General features: G+C 38.0%; 1 protein-coding gene across 1 annotated transcript in view; it reads right to left on the minus strand.

The window, feature by feature from the left end:
* The window catches only part of CWF19L2 (CWF19 like cell cycle control factor 2), a 90,535-nt gene that overhangs the window by 54,551 nt on the left and 20,672 nt on the right, over positions 1-15,312 (minus strand). Inside the window, exons 6-10 of the mRNA XM_055702431.1 lie at positions 13,967-14,060; positions 12,728-12,843; positions 10,484-11,199; positions 5,186-5,282; positions 1,403-1,492 (exon numbers count right to left, since the gene is read on the minus strand). Coding sequence (XP_055558406.1) covers positions 1,403-1,492; positions 5,186-5,282; positions 10,484-11,199; positions 12,728-12,843; positions 13,967-14,060 — 1,113 coding nt within the window. The remainder of the gene's footprint in view (positions 1-1,402; positions 1,493-5,185; positions 5,283-10,483; positions 11,200-12,727; positions 12,844-13,966; positions 14,061-15,312) is intronic.

Here is a 15,312-nt window from a genome sequence, read left to right on the forward strand (position 1 = left end):
TCCCTTTGAGGCTTTAGGAAAGCAAGATGGTATTTCCAATCTAGCCAAGTCTGTAACGCACCTTTCTTCTTCAGTAAGACTCTTACTGGACTACCCATACACTTTTCAGATGCCAGTCCAGAGGTAGATTAGGACCCATGTCAGGCCAGAAGATTACAGACTATTTCTTCTCTGTCAGTTGATCCATCTGAATCCTTAAAACTTTTGCATTGCTGAGCTTGGTGTTTCTACATGTAAGGAGGAGATCCCTGTCAGGGTGAAGACAGGTAGAAAGAGAGGCCTCATCCTAAATATGTTTTAACTTGTTGGGTTTTTTAAATTATTTTTCCTCCTGAAAATTCAAGTAGAATTTACATTTGGTACTTTGGCAATGACTACATGCTGCAAGTTTTAAAAATCCTTTAATTAAAAATTAAGATAAAAATAAAACAACAGTTAAGACTAAGGCTGACCAAAACTTTTATTCCTGACTCAATTTTTAAGGAACAGGTCTTTAATAACATTTATGAGGACCACCCATAACATGCCCTCTTCTTTGAAATCTAAAAATATGAACGGATTTTTTCCTGTATTATTATACAATTCCAATCTGCCTTATCCAGGGTTTTTTGTATATACATGAAAAACACGCCTAAGAATTGCACTGCAATGAAGCAGTGCCTACCTACACAGAGCTTTTGTAATCTTAAATTCTTGTGAATTCAAGGCCTGAGACTTTATACTTTAACACTATTGTCACAACGCAGTCAGTAAGAGGCCACAAATTAACCTCCAGTTCAGTCTGTCTACTAAAGACTGGAGAAATACTAGTTAAGGTATGAGATCTGAGATGAAGCCTTTTCCAAAAATGTATTAGTAGCTTTTCAAATGCAGCTGACTTGCAGCTGAATTTTCACTGTGGAATTGGGGTCAAATGGAAAAAGAACATTAGGTTTTGCCTAACAGTCTCCTCTCCATCATGGGGACAGAGCTCACAAATGAAGATACTGACCCTGTTTCCTTGTAGCTATATCGAAGTTGGTATGGAAAGAAGATTATACATTTCTTGAATACCACCATTTAAAAACAGCCACATTGGAAGTGCCAGCTTCTTCAGAGACCGGTTATGTAACAGCCAGCACAGTCAACAACACGACACTTACCAGTTTTATTCTTAATGCAAGGTCTATATCATTGCTGAGAAAATATTACCAAAAAAAAAATTCCTATGGAAGCTGCTAAAGTGAGTACAATGGAAAAAGTTTTCTTTACCACCAAAAAGTATAATCCAGTCTGAACAGTAGCTCACCTAAAGTCACACCTTGTAATTCTCCCAAGTACCTTTCATGTTGCCCATAATTCAGCAGCTACATGCATTATACCATTGTGTTAGCACAAGAAAAGAAGAATATTTTCCCCTTACCTCTCTGCCAGACTTTGCTGGAATCTGCCCTTGAGTCTCTCTCAGTTTGCGAGCGTTCTCAAGTTCTGCTTGAAGTTTTGAAGCTAACTCCTTCAAAGAAAGTGGTAGTACTCATTAGCTGAATGATTTTAAACTTCTAGAGACCTTTATATCAAAATTAACTATTCATGCTATTTGTTCATGTTTTGATTTTTTTTAAACTCTAATGACACAAAAGACTAAAGAAAACATCAATATAATTCACACAATCCTTTACTGAAGATTAAATTATAAAAATTGTTTAGAACAGAGGCATCTAAAGTATAGAAGCATTTCTTGTCATAAAAGCACCAGAAAAATTACGTTTAAACATTATTCAGTTATGCTAATAAATGCTTTGTGTAGCTAAGCATAGATACTACTTTATGTATAGAAAGCTAAATAAAGCTGCCTGAACACATCAAGTGTATAAACTTTCCAGGTTATGCTACATATCCTATTAGTTATTTATATATCCATATACACACACATGCACACAGTGGGTCTAGGGAAATAGCTCTCACATTTCTGCTGTACAGTTTCACATCTCTTTACACCACATGTGTGACTTTGGTACTTAAGAACTTATTTTGGGTATTAAAATGGATGACAGGTAGAAAATGAGAACTGTTTACAGTCTTGTGTAAATTGTTTTTCATGCTCCTGCTCTCATCCCCATTTATTAAGTAAGTACAAGCATTTCAGAATACTTTGGTTTGCTAAGAATTGCAAAGTGAAAACCGATCAACCTATAAGAAATACAACCCTTTATACTCTGACCACTTTGCCATTTTCATTGGACTCCAACAATCATGCCTATACCTGCTTCCTCAAAATTCATCATTTGATGAACACCAAGCAGCAAGTCAGTAACAAAAACAGATTCAGATTTAATTTGTCCCACATGGTCAACCTGAGGTCCAGCCACCAGGTCATGCTGTTACATAACCATCTGTTATGTTGTGTGGGAATGAACTTGTTTAAACAAGCTGCATTTTCAATCTGATCAGACAAAGTCCATGAAAAAGTATTTAAAGAGCAGCAAGATAAAGATTAGTTATTTTATTATTTCTACTCTGCTGCTTTGTGGGGCGTTTTAAAATAGGTTAATTGAAAGTACATGTGTACAAAAATGTATATATAAAATTAACAGTAAAATTATAATGTTGCCTTCTGCTACAAGATTTTGACAAAAATAAACCAAAATGGTAGAATAATAAAAGAATCACACTCTCTCCACAGAACATCTATATATATTTATTCAAATTGCTCTTATTCAGTTACTGTTCAAGATTGGAAAGACCCACACTTGTGCCCAAATTTTTATTTGGACAATGCTATTGATGCTAAGCAGTAGAAAAAAAAAAAGTTTACAAATTTTTGCAGCTCTCCATGAGAGTCTTTGGAAAACCTTCCCCTCACTAGTACTTTATAGCAAGTAGTGTATAGAGAGCTTCAGTCATTTTCCTCTGTTTCCTCTGTAGGAAAATGTCTTAAAATAATATCTTAAATGAATAACACCAGCCCCTCATAAACCTATCATATACTTATATTCATAAACATATTTTTCCATGGTAGTGTATTTTTTATATGTTACCTAGGAAAACTACAGATTAAAACATGGATGCATCTATCCAAATCATTTAACACTTATTTTACTAGCAAATATACTGCTTGACGTTACTTTTAATTCATTTTTGAAGCTGATAAAATTTCAAATGGACAGGATTTCTAGAAAAGGTATATTCAAATTTTATAAAGCTACATACACACATTTGTGTCTAAAGTCTGTGGAAAAAGAATTCATAATATAAAATCAGTTTGAAAAGAAAATATTTATAAAATAGACACCTTCTAACAAAATTTAAATTAAGTGATAGGGCCTTTGACACAGACCACCACCATGCTCTAATCCAGCAATAAATTTGTACGCCAAACATCCTAAAACTTCCCACAAATCAAAGAATTAATGACTCTCAGGAAATATTAATTTGGCACAAGGTTGTAACACACATTCACAGAATCACAGAATGGTCAGGGTTGGAAGGGACCTCTGGAGATCATCTAGTCCAACCCCTGCTAAAGCAGGGTCACCTACAGCTGGTTGCACAGGGTCAAGTCCAGGTGGGTTTTGAATGTCTCCAGAGAAGGAGACTGCACAGCCTCCCTGGGCAGCCTGTGCCAGGGCTCCATCACCCTCAAAGTAAAGCGGTTCTCCTCATATTCAGAAGGAACTTCTTCTGTTGCAGTTTGTGCCTGTGGCCCTTGTCCTGTTGCTGGGCACTACTGAAAAGAGCCTGGACCCATCTTCTTGACACTCGTCCTTAAGATATTTGTAGACACAGATAAGATCCCCCCTCAGTCTTCTCCAGGCTAACCAGGCCCAGCTCTCTCAGCCTTTCCCCATAAGGGAGATCTCCAGCCCCTTCATCAGCTTTGCAGCCCTTTGCTGGGCCCTCTCCAGTAGAGTTCCCTGTCTCTCTTGAACTGGGGAGCCCAGCACTGGGCACAGCACTCCAGATGTGGCCTCACCAGGGCAGAGCAGAGGGGAGGATCACCTCCCTCCACCTGCTGGCCATGCTCCTGCTGATGCACCCCAGGATCCCACTGGCCTTCTCGGCCACATGGACACACTGCTGGCTCATGGGCAACTTGCTGCCCACCAGAACTCCCAGGTCCTTCTCAGAACTGTTTTCCAGGAGGTCAACCCCTTGCCTATACTGATGCATGGGGTTGTTCCTCCCCAGGTGCAGGACCTTATATTTGCCTCTGTTGAACTTCATTAGGTTAATTAGGTCTTCATTAGGTCTCATTTATTACATCTTAGTGATGCAGATTTTGGTGAAAATAGACTGTCACAATAGGCAAGGTGAAAATACAAAGGTCCATAGTCATAGAATTCACTTCTAAAAAATGTTACTTTATTATATCCTTCAAAAATTTCAGGAGTACTTCCTTAAGAGCAGCTATTCAGAGCAAGCGCTTGAAAAACATAGCTTAAAAACTAACAGACTATGACCTTGTAACTGAAACTTACAGGCAGTATTACTGAATGCAATTAACTCACTACAGCCATACTTAATGTAATAAAAAAATATATACTTCCAGAGGTTAGAGTGTTCCAAAAGAGTGAAATTCTTGATCCTTCAGGTTGTTGCCTGAAACAAGCATTCTAAAGCAACATTAAACATGCAGCTGTTTATCTCAGCTCCATGAACCCAGTCTCATTCAGGGTAGATACTTTGTGGAGCTCACCACAAAGCATTACATAGCTGTTCTCATTGCAGAGCTGGATGCAATGGCCTATGGGTCCCTTTCAGTTTCACATTTCAATATAATAATAAGTATGCTTATACATCAGACTTATGGACCACAAGCATCTACCTGTGACAAAGCTGACGAAATAACAAAAGCTCCAGATACTGTCTACCTTGTAACACAGACTGGGAGCTTTGTAGTTTTCACTTGCTCCCTGATTAATAAAAAGACATTAAGAGCTACAAAAAAAGGCAAAGAACAACTGGTTTGGGACACGCTGCCTAGCCTACAAAACCTGGGGACCTGAATCCTCTACTCTAGTCTATGAATCATTGCATTTAAAGCAGAAGTTACACTAAAAGCAGTACCTTCAAATCCTACCTGATCAAAATTTGCAGGACTTTATTTGCTTGAATCATTACTTTTTTTTTTTTTTTTAACGACTATATCACTACAAGCTTTAAAGAAAAATTGCAGGAAATCATGATTTTTTTCCAAAGACATTACCATGTCGCCCATGAGTTCTGCTTTCACAATCCTTGCTCCCAGTCTGTTCATCTCCTCTTCACTAAGAACCTGAGGCAGCTCATCCTTTGATGTGTATCTGTAAAACATCAGCAGCATTAAACCCATAGAAAAACAATGTAGTGTTCACTTGTGTAATTAAGTATTACATGCCTACTGTACTGGTACCTATGCTCCTATTGTCAAAATAATTGATAACAACATATTATAAAAACGTATTTGCAGTCAGAAGTTGCCAAGGCCTCCGAAACCAAAAAGCTTGAACAAAATTTTTACAAGGTATGTTCCCTTCTACTTTTGAGATCAATTAAAATGAAAAGCGCTAACTATGAACATTTTTTCAGCATTAAAAGAACAGTCAAGAGCCAGCAGCAGGCATGAGCAGGCAAAAAGCAAGGAAAAGAGGAGCAGAAAGAATAATTTAACCCACTCTAATTCTCCTTTCTGGTTTTGGTCACGCTTTTACTTTGCAGCTCCAGCAAAATCACCTATTTCCCAGTTCTTCTGTATGCCAAATAGCCTTCCATCACTTTAAAGCTATTTATATGCCCACACGTACCTGCTCACAGTACAATCTTTGCATCTAAAGATGTTGGCTGATATGGTAGAACTTCCACAGAAAATTAACTGGTACCATTTTTAAAATACCAGGTCTCCTTAGAGAAGCTACAGCTAGTAATTAATAGTATTGTATCTTAATTTTAATATTAAAAGTCAGTGTATGAGTTCTTATGATAATAAATAAGGTCTCTAAGAATTATTGCAAAGAGGCATCAAACAAGTTTGGCTCTTTTTCTCTAACCCTAGGAAAGACTAAGATATTTTACTTTCAAAGTCAGTTGTTTAACACAAGAGACACACAGAATACAGTTATGAGGGGGGTGCAGGGGGAGAGAGAGAGAGAATCCACCCACTACTCAATATGGTTAACCTAACCCTGTAGGGTTTGAAGAATGGGAGAACTTTGAAGATGGTGTAATCTTTAACTGCCAGATCACCCCAGCCCTGAGGAAATTACCAAAGTTACTTTTGTCTGTTTTGAAGATGCTCAATCCAAAACCCAGAAACTCAGCAGAAACACTTACACTAACTTCACCAGAAACAGAACCCTCAAAGATGAAGTTCTCACTTCTCGTTAACCTACACTTTTCAAAACAAGGCAGCCTATTTCAGTAAAGAGAGCAAGAGGTGTTTATTACTTCATACGTGCTTTTATTAAGTGGTGCTAATGTTTGAATCACCGCCTGAACTTTTTGAGACTAGAGACATTGTTTTGATTTGCTTTTTATCTTGTCTCAAATTAAACTCTGAGGCAGTCACATTATTAAGTGTGATTTTCAGCAAACGCTAGCTGGATGGACTTTTCCTCTGGGGAGATCCCTTGGACATCCAATCAGCACTTTTAATTAACCTGTGTCATAACTGTCCAAAACACTTTGATTTATAGGCTGAAGAAACTCTCTCTGTGCCTTAGAAGGGATAAAATTTACAAGGTACATTGTCAGCATGAAAGATGAGGAACTGAACCAGCAACACCTATTAATCCAAACCTTCACATCAATGAAGATTTACTTTTTGTGACTGACTGACAACACCATAGAAAGAGTACATGTATTACAAGACTTGAAACTTGAGGAAGAATAATAAAGCAGCAGCTTATAAATTATTCCCAACAGATAACTACCCCACATATCCAAACCTGAAATGTTCCCAAAAGCCAGGATTTTCCACACAATTCTACAAAAAAACCAGACAGTTCTCACTGAAAGAAACAGGAAGACAGGTCATATGCTATCTCAAACACACAGAAGCTAAGGAGTTAGAAGTCAGCTTAAAAAAACATAGAAATAACTAAGTCAATAAGCAGAGGCTATATGGTTTTCCAGGCCTAAGTGATCTCCACTTTACTAATAAGTCAGCTCAGTAATTATATTGGGCTAAGAAATACAATTAAAATATCAAAGATGATGCACAATTGGATTTAAGAGTAGTAAAACAAAACACACAAAAGAAAATAGCAGGTAGTTTCTATGCTTAGATCTCTACTGTGAGGAAAAGAAAATAATTATCTTCTCTATCATAATAATTCAGTTAGTTGAACTTCAATAAGCAAACCACTTCCATACACAATCCAGTTTCCCAAAATCTGCAGCTCTGTCCAGTCACAATTTGCATTGCACTTACTAGATGCGGTAACTAAAAGCTGAAAGCTGAAGGTACAGGTTTTGTGCTTGCAATAAAAAAAAAGAAAAAAGTTCATCACCATTATTTAACAAAACATTATTTAACAAAAAAACCCCAAAAAACACCAACCACAAAAATAAGACTGTCAAGGAACAGTTGCTTCTTTTATGATAAAAACAATGAGGCAATGGCATCTCTAACTTCTACTCAATAACTCTATGTTCTCCTAGGTCTGGCTGATGTGGAGTCTGTGTTTTTCATAGTAGCCCGTAATGATGCTGTGCTTTGGAATTAACTGGTGACAGTGCTGGTAACAGACCAGTGTTTTGGCCGTAGCTGAACAGTGCTTACCCAGCCTCACAGCTTTCGCTGCTTCTCACTGTACACCCCCAGGAAAGAGGCTGGGGTGGGGCAAGAGGCTGGGAGGGGACACAGCCAGGACAGCCACCTCGTACTGCCTGAAGTGATATCCCATGCCACATAACATCACGCTCAGCAATAAAAGCTGGCAAGAGCAGTCTTCCCAAAGCAGCTGCTGCTCAGAGACTGGTTGGGCATCAGTCTGGTTGCGGGAGGTGGCAAGTGACTGACTGCCTTTGCATCACTTGTTTTTGTCTCTTTCCTTCGCTTCTTAAACTGTCTTTATCCAGTACATGAGTTTTTCTCCCTTTTGCTCTTCTGATTCCCTGTGCAGGAGGGAGGATGAGCAAGCAGCTGGGTATGCACTTTGTCACGTGCTGAGGGCATCACACCACACACGCAAAGCAACACCTGCCTCCACATCTTCCCCCCCCACCGCAACCCCCCCAAAAAAAACAAAACAAAAAACCAAGATGCAGGGTCTTCACACAGTCTCTCTCACTCAGTCTCTGCATTTTGGACAATCACCAATCCAAACCAGCAGTTCACTACAGTTAAATAAAGTATACTGGATGTCAGAACTCCTATTTGCCATCAGCTGTACAACACTGCTATTAGGTCTTGCTTTCTCCTTCTGGAAGTCATAGAGGAAACAAAACTGAGAATGAAGGTAGACTTACTAAAGAATTATGTGTCATTTACACAGACTATTAGGTGCTAATCCTTGAAGTTTTGTTGTTGTTTTATTTTAAAAAAAAACCATGATATTTAGGATGAAAAGTAAGACTAATCACGCATAATCATGCCTTTTTATGTGCACAAAAGAGTCATAACAGGGTGGGTTTTTTTCCCAGACTCATAGTTCTAAGTGTAGATTTCCATATTCATGGAGTCTGTGCCTGAACCGCAGGCAGATGCACTCTCCCAGCTCATCACACATCCCTCCTTACATGAATAACTACTTTCCTTATGGAAAGCAACACGCTACCCAAAGCAGGCAGAAAACTGCTGTGGATTGTGCGGACCTTGTACCTGAACAAAGTAATGAACAAGCCAGGACTCAAGAGCTGAGGAAGTCTCATAGGCTTCAGCTCAGACATACAGGGATTCATTCTAATCAGAAGTTTAAAAAGCACATTTAGAGCGGCAAACCCCAGCACTTCAGGGCAATATCTAGAAAAACAAGGAGAACGACTAAATTTGAATATCTAATAATATCTCATACATTACAGGTTTAATGAGACAAGATCTTTTTTTCAGGATAGCTAAATCAATTATAAAGGCTTCTTTCTCATTTTCCAGCAAAGTAACACCTAGGCAAATCCTAAAATAAACAATAAAACAAGACATGACAAACACGAGTAGGATTTCCCACAGTGCATACAAACTATTCATGCCAGAATCCAGAACTACTCCTCTGCCATGATATTTATTTAAACTCATGGGGGTTTTAAAATAAATAAATAAGAGAAATTGTTTCCTTGATGTTCGCTTAATCTCCCTACTATCAAAGAAAATGTAAATTTCATTGGCTCCTATCAAAGTAGGAACTATCACAAGTAAAATGTGGAAAAATTACTCAACCTATACAACGCAAAGAATTGTGTAGACTAAGCTACCTGCTTCTAGTTAGTCATGCTCATTTTTAATGTACAATTTTTCTTTGTAAATACACAGTGAGGAATCTGCAAGTACTACATGTAGGAACAGTTGTAAATAAAATAAATACCTTTAAGGTACTGTCTTGCTATTAGAATCCAACGAAGTTAAATTCATAACCCCACTATAAGTTTTTTTCTGAAAATAACTGACATAAGCCTATAAGAAAGAAGGAATTACACTTGATCACATTTCATCAAATGCTGTTTCCAGCCAAATCTTACCATCCTTCTTCATACTTTAACCAAGAATATTTACTTGTCCAGCTTTCCCAAGCAACTAAATAACACCATCCTGACTCTAAAATACTTTTGCACATGCCTGCTTGTTATTGGGAAGGTCTGAAGGAAAGCATTCACAGTAATAACCACACCACTCCTATCACTGGAAGAACCAGCAAGCTGGTAATACTGGAGAACAGGTGGCCTCAAGCAGAGCAAAAGCTCAGCCATCTACAACTTACTTTTCTGATGACCTCTCCTTACAAATCTCTATTGTCTTTCACTAAAGCAAGTCAGGCAAACTGAACTTTCTACCATATATTAGTTTGCATTTCTCTTCTGACTACTATTCATCTCTCCTCTTTTCCACATAAAATGTGCTTTTCTAATCAATACCTTTAACTAGTTTTTATATGCCACTACTTTAGCATACGAGTTCATCTCACAGGTGGCAAACACATCCCTGCTGTATTAATTATTTCAGTTTTTAGTCAGCATTTCCTAACATTTCAAGTTTGTCTTTTACAAATTCAACAGCAGTTAAGATACTGTTTTGCAGGATTTTTGCCTAAGGGGCCAATTTTACTGCAGTATGACCTAACATCAGAAAGAAGCAGAAAATATTCTAACATAAGCAATTCTCAAATATGCTGACAAGACAGGACAAGTAGAGTGTGTTCAATTACTTCTACAGTGGTCCATTTTAACTGCCCCTAGCTGGGAGGCTAGCTTTCTTCTAATTGAAGGGATCTGATATGATCAGATCTAATACTCTACAAAGAAGGCAGTGTTTCCAGTATACTTTGCCATGAAAAATACAGCAAATAAAAGACAAGTAAACATGTTTGTAAAATACCTAAAACATGATGTTTTACTATCGGGTAACATTTGTTTCTTCGCAGATATATCACTTGGGTAGTCCTGTCGCGACTCCTCTTTTTCATCACTTCGAGTTCTTTCCCAACTATTGTCATCAGTTTGTTCCCTAGTACCTGATGATTTTTGATCAGATGTTAATTTCTCATTTTTATCTCCTGTGTGTGTTTTGGTCCACAGTGCAGTATCCTCACTAGGTTTTTGGAAACGGCTGCCCAAAGAACTATGAACCGGCAGTTTGGAAGAGGACTGCTGTGACTTGTAGTCTCTAGGTGCACTGTAAGAGGATAAATCATCTTCAGAGGGTTTCAGAAATTTGTGTTTCATGTTGCTTAGAGATGAACTCTTTTCCTGGCTTCGTTTTTCATCAGAGTATTTTTCTGTTTTGGAGCTGCAGCCTCTCAATATTGAGTCTGTGCTACTGTGTCCATATTCTTGGTCTTCTCTTGATATATCTCTTCTGTAACCTTTGTCTTCTTGTGCCCATCCCTTGCCATACTTTTCCCTAGTATAGCCCCCAGACATGTTCCTGTTATCTTCATCTCGTGTCTCCTTCCTCATATGGTGTTCTTTCTTCTCTTTCTCATTTTCTAAATAGTCAGTTTTCTTCCATCTTCCACCACCTCTATGGTAATTTTCCTTTCTGGATGCAACTTTTTCAGCTTCTTCTAATCGTGACTGAAATACCTCCACTGACTATAAGAAAAGGAAAAAAAAAAAACCAAAGTCATACTGCTTTTAAGAACATGGGGTATTGTGAACTTCCCTACAAAGTATTACAAGAAAGGCACCATTCTGTGAAAACGAGTCACTGTGCAAAGGGGCAAGGCATGAACAATGGAGTGGAAAGGAAGACCAGTACAAAAAATAAGGGAACTTACAGCTCCATGTCTAACATGCTCCGTTGGGAAGGCTTTCTGATCCCTTCCCTTGGACTAGTTCTACTTTAGAGGCACAGAAGTGCTTAAGCACTCCTGAGAACAGGGTCCAGAGCCTCAGAACTGTCTCCTCCTTGCAACCTGAAGATTAGGGGCTTGAGCTAAGAAGAAAGGCTTCCTCCTTCTTACTCATGAACTTTGCATTTATGCTCACCAGATGCTCAGCTTCTACAGAACCAATTGACATTGCCAGTAAACCATTTTACAATCTAGTTAAACTCTTAAAAACCCAGGATAGCAGGTTCAAAATCTTTAGCTTGAAACAGGCTCTGAGCCCCTGTCTCTGGCTTTCCGGACAAATGTTCTACCCATTAGGCAACTATGCAAAATGTGGACTGTTCCTCTTCCCTCTTTTGAGCTGAAGTAAAAGCCACCAATTACTTTCCCCAACCCCATCCCCCTCTCTCTCAAAACATTACACACCAAAGCATATCCAGCAGGGATCTCTTTCAATCACTATCCTGTACTTCGGCAGCCAGAGTGGTTCATGCTGTTTGAACTCTAGTTTCTTGAGAAAGATTCTTAATAGTATTCATTACAACCACTGGCACCAAGTAATTTCTACCATTGATGAAACCAATATGGTGATCAGCAACCAGGAGTAACTACAATTCAGTTCCAAGACAATAGTATGAAGTCATACTGTCTTATCCAAAATTTCCACAACAAAACCAGCCTAATCAAAAAACCCACAGAAAACTCAAAAGTTATACTATGGCCAAGACTTAATACCGCACGCCTTTGACCAATGCTTTTAAAGACAATAATATAATATGCAGGAGGCTTTAAAGAGTTAATGTCGTTATGGCAGACTGTTCTATTAAAAATAAATTGTGAAGACACTTAAATCCTTCAAAAGCAAGCAAGCCAGAAGATTCATGTTCAGTAAAATGTAACACAGCTTTCCAAATTATCTTGGCATTGTTATTGTCCACAATGTGCACTATTATCTGCTATGCGCAGAACAAAATAGATTTTCTAGTATACATCATAACTTTGGAAGCACTGAGGTACTTTGTAACTGGGATCATTTGAACCTCCTGATGTGGAAGATAATTATTTTACATTTGCTATAGGACCCCATATATTAAAAAATACTTAACAAAAAATATATAAAAGGCTGGGCAGCTTTAACCTATTCATCACTTGAGAGAAGCTTCAGAGGCTGGTTTTTCCTGCTTTTTTCCTTATGTCTTACACTACACATTAAATTTTTGTGTCTTTACATGAATGTAACCTTTTCAAAACATCTATTAGTATGAAAAAAATTAATTGAAGATCCTTACCCCATATCTCTCAGCCACAATTTCCTCAAAATTTCGTTTCTCTCTCTCAGCCTGCTCTTTCATCCTTTGGTATGATTTTCGTAACCAACTTAATCCAGCATCTTCAACCACTGTAACTAAAGCAGAAATCAACAAGAGGTCATTTTATATCTCAGTATGTATTCCTATTTAAGCTTACAGTCTGTATGTGACAGTGAACCTTCACCTAAATTTAACGTAAAAATGGAAGGGGTGCAAAAGAAAAATAGAATATAATAATACAATTACATGTTTTTATGAGTTACTTCTGGATATACCTTAGTAATACCACTGATTTAAGTTTCTCTATTTCATCATAGAATGCAAAAGCAGTTTCCAAGACAGGAGTGGCATATGAGAAGTTGTGGGGGTTTTTTATGAAATTAAAGAACCTTCTTATTGTTTCCACTTTCTGTGTCCATTCTCTGGTATACCCCCTAGATACCAACAAGTGCATTCCCCTTCTCAGAAAATTAATGAGTAACCCATTGCTTTCCATTTGAGAATCTAACAGTGGTCTTAACATTCAGGACACAGTCACTGACACCTGTCACCCCTTATAGATCGCTGGTTTCTACGACTCCTAAAAGTGAAGCTAATGGTTTGCAGAACAGACTGCCCACAGGGAAAGGCTCCCAAAGAGAAAAGCCAGGGACACTACTGTTCCCTGTTGACAGAATACAAGGACTCTTCTTAACACATAATAAATGCTTCATGACATTATAAAAAAATGTTTTTCTAACTGCTCTTGCTGGAAATAAATAGGCAGGATAACCCTAGGGTATGGAAACAAGTGAAAAGGTTACAGAAATAATATTTTTCACAAACTGCATCTGTAATGTACTTCATTTCAATGTGACACAGAATTCTGTGGTTGAATATTTTAAAATGATAATTTGTGTAATGGAATGAAAGGAACCAAATAAGATGACAATTTATCTTGTCTTGGTTAAATCAGGCTTTCCTTTAATTAGTCAAAAATTGAGAATTTCTTTAAAGATATTGAAGGTCAAATCACTCAAGATTAAACAACACTGAAGAGAAATTCTGCAAAACAACATACAATTATATTAACTCAATATTCACTACTGAATTTTCATCCAAATTTTACTTTATTACATGCTATTCATAATCCCTTTAAGCCAACATTAGTAGTAACTTGTTAGCAACACAGAGACCAGAGACAGAAGTCTAAGATTATTACTAAAAGTTGCCATTTACCTTTCTTAACTGAAGCTGCTTCATCCTTCTCTGGTGGCAAACCTGTACCACCATCTTTCCAATAGGGATTGAGCTCTCTTTCAGATAGCATGGCCTAAAACAGAAATAATTTTGTGTGCATAGCATATGGTTTGTATTTCCTAGAATACTTGATAAATTCTGTGAGATTTGTGTGGGAATAGAATGGCTTACTCATGACTTGTGCTATTTAAACACCAGTAGAAATAAACGTCACTCGCCATCCTGAGTCAAAGCTCTCAAACATGTGCTTAGCTGGCACCGTTTTTACATAGAAGCAGTTTTACTGTCTGGCTGCATTGCCAGTGTAGCAGTATTACAGACTTGCATCTGAAACACTGCTGTTTGCAGGGCTCTTACTTCTACCTCAAGTTACTGCTTTTCACCCTTACAGCAGTTTGCTTTTTGTCATTCTGCCACCTGACCTCAGGAAGCAGGCAAATTAGTTCACTGGAGAAAAGGGTTGATTAGGCATTCCAGCACTGACAAAATTTTGCATTTGTTTACATTATATCATCAACTCCTCTCCACCACTGGCAAGCTGTGTGCATCTGTTGTATATGGTTTTTTGAGTATCAAAGAAAGGACAGACATTCTGGTGTACAAAACACGGTATAAACCCACACAGAGAGCAAGTGGTTGGGTGAGAGAGTCTAGAAAAATCATATTCTTCTAGAATCAGGAATACATACAAATTGTCATTAACTGTATAGCACATGCTGACATTCTGGTGTTTTAAGATCTGCATGTTAAATGGTCCTTCAGCAGTTCAGAAAAAAATGTTTGGTGAAATATTATGTGGGGAAAAAACAAAGAAGATTAAACCCCTCTCAAAAGACAATAACCCAAGCACTGCATACTACTCAAGAACAGTGCCAGGTCAATCTGGTTCCTAGCTACAACGTAACTGACTGGAAAACCTAACAGCAACAAATGGTCTACTGTGAGATCTGTGGACAAGTAAATATTACGTAGTCATCCCCAGCTATGTTTTCAGATCAGACTACATTGCATTTAAGGAGCTGAATAAACAAATGAAGCAGTCAGCAACTGTATGTAAAGAGAACTAATCTAATGACAGCAACCCCTTCCCCATCTGGGCCCTAATCCACCCATGTGTTCATGCACAACTGCAGCATGAAAGGCACAACAACTGCTCTGAATTCTTTCTTCAGGAAAAATCAAGCCTCAGCACCTTTTGCTTAAACACAGTGCTTAGGTAAGCTTTTCTCACACAAAACAGTGGTGCTCCTTTCACACACACACCATGGGGAACAAGGCCAGATGAACAGTATGTCGCTGTTATTAAGTAAAATGTCTTGGAAGTC

This window comes from Falco cherrug, chromosome 2 (assembly GCF_023634085.1).
Source record: "Falco cherrug isolate bFalChe1 chromosome 2, bFalChe1.pri, whole genome shotgun sequence".
NCBI lineage: Eukaryota > Metazoa > Chordata > Aves > Falconiformes > Falconidae > Falco > Falco cherrug.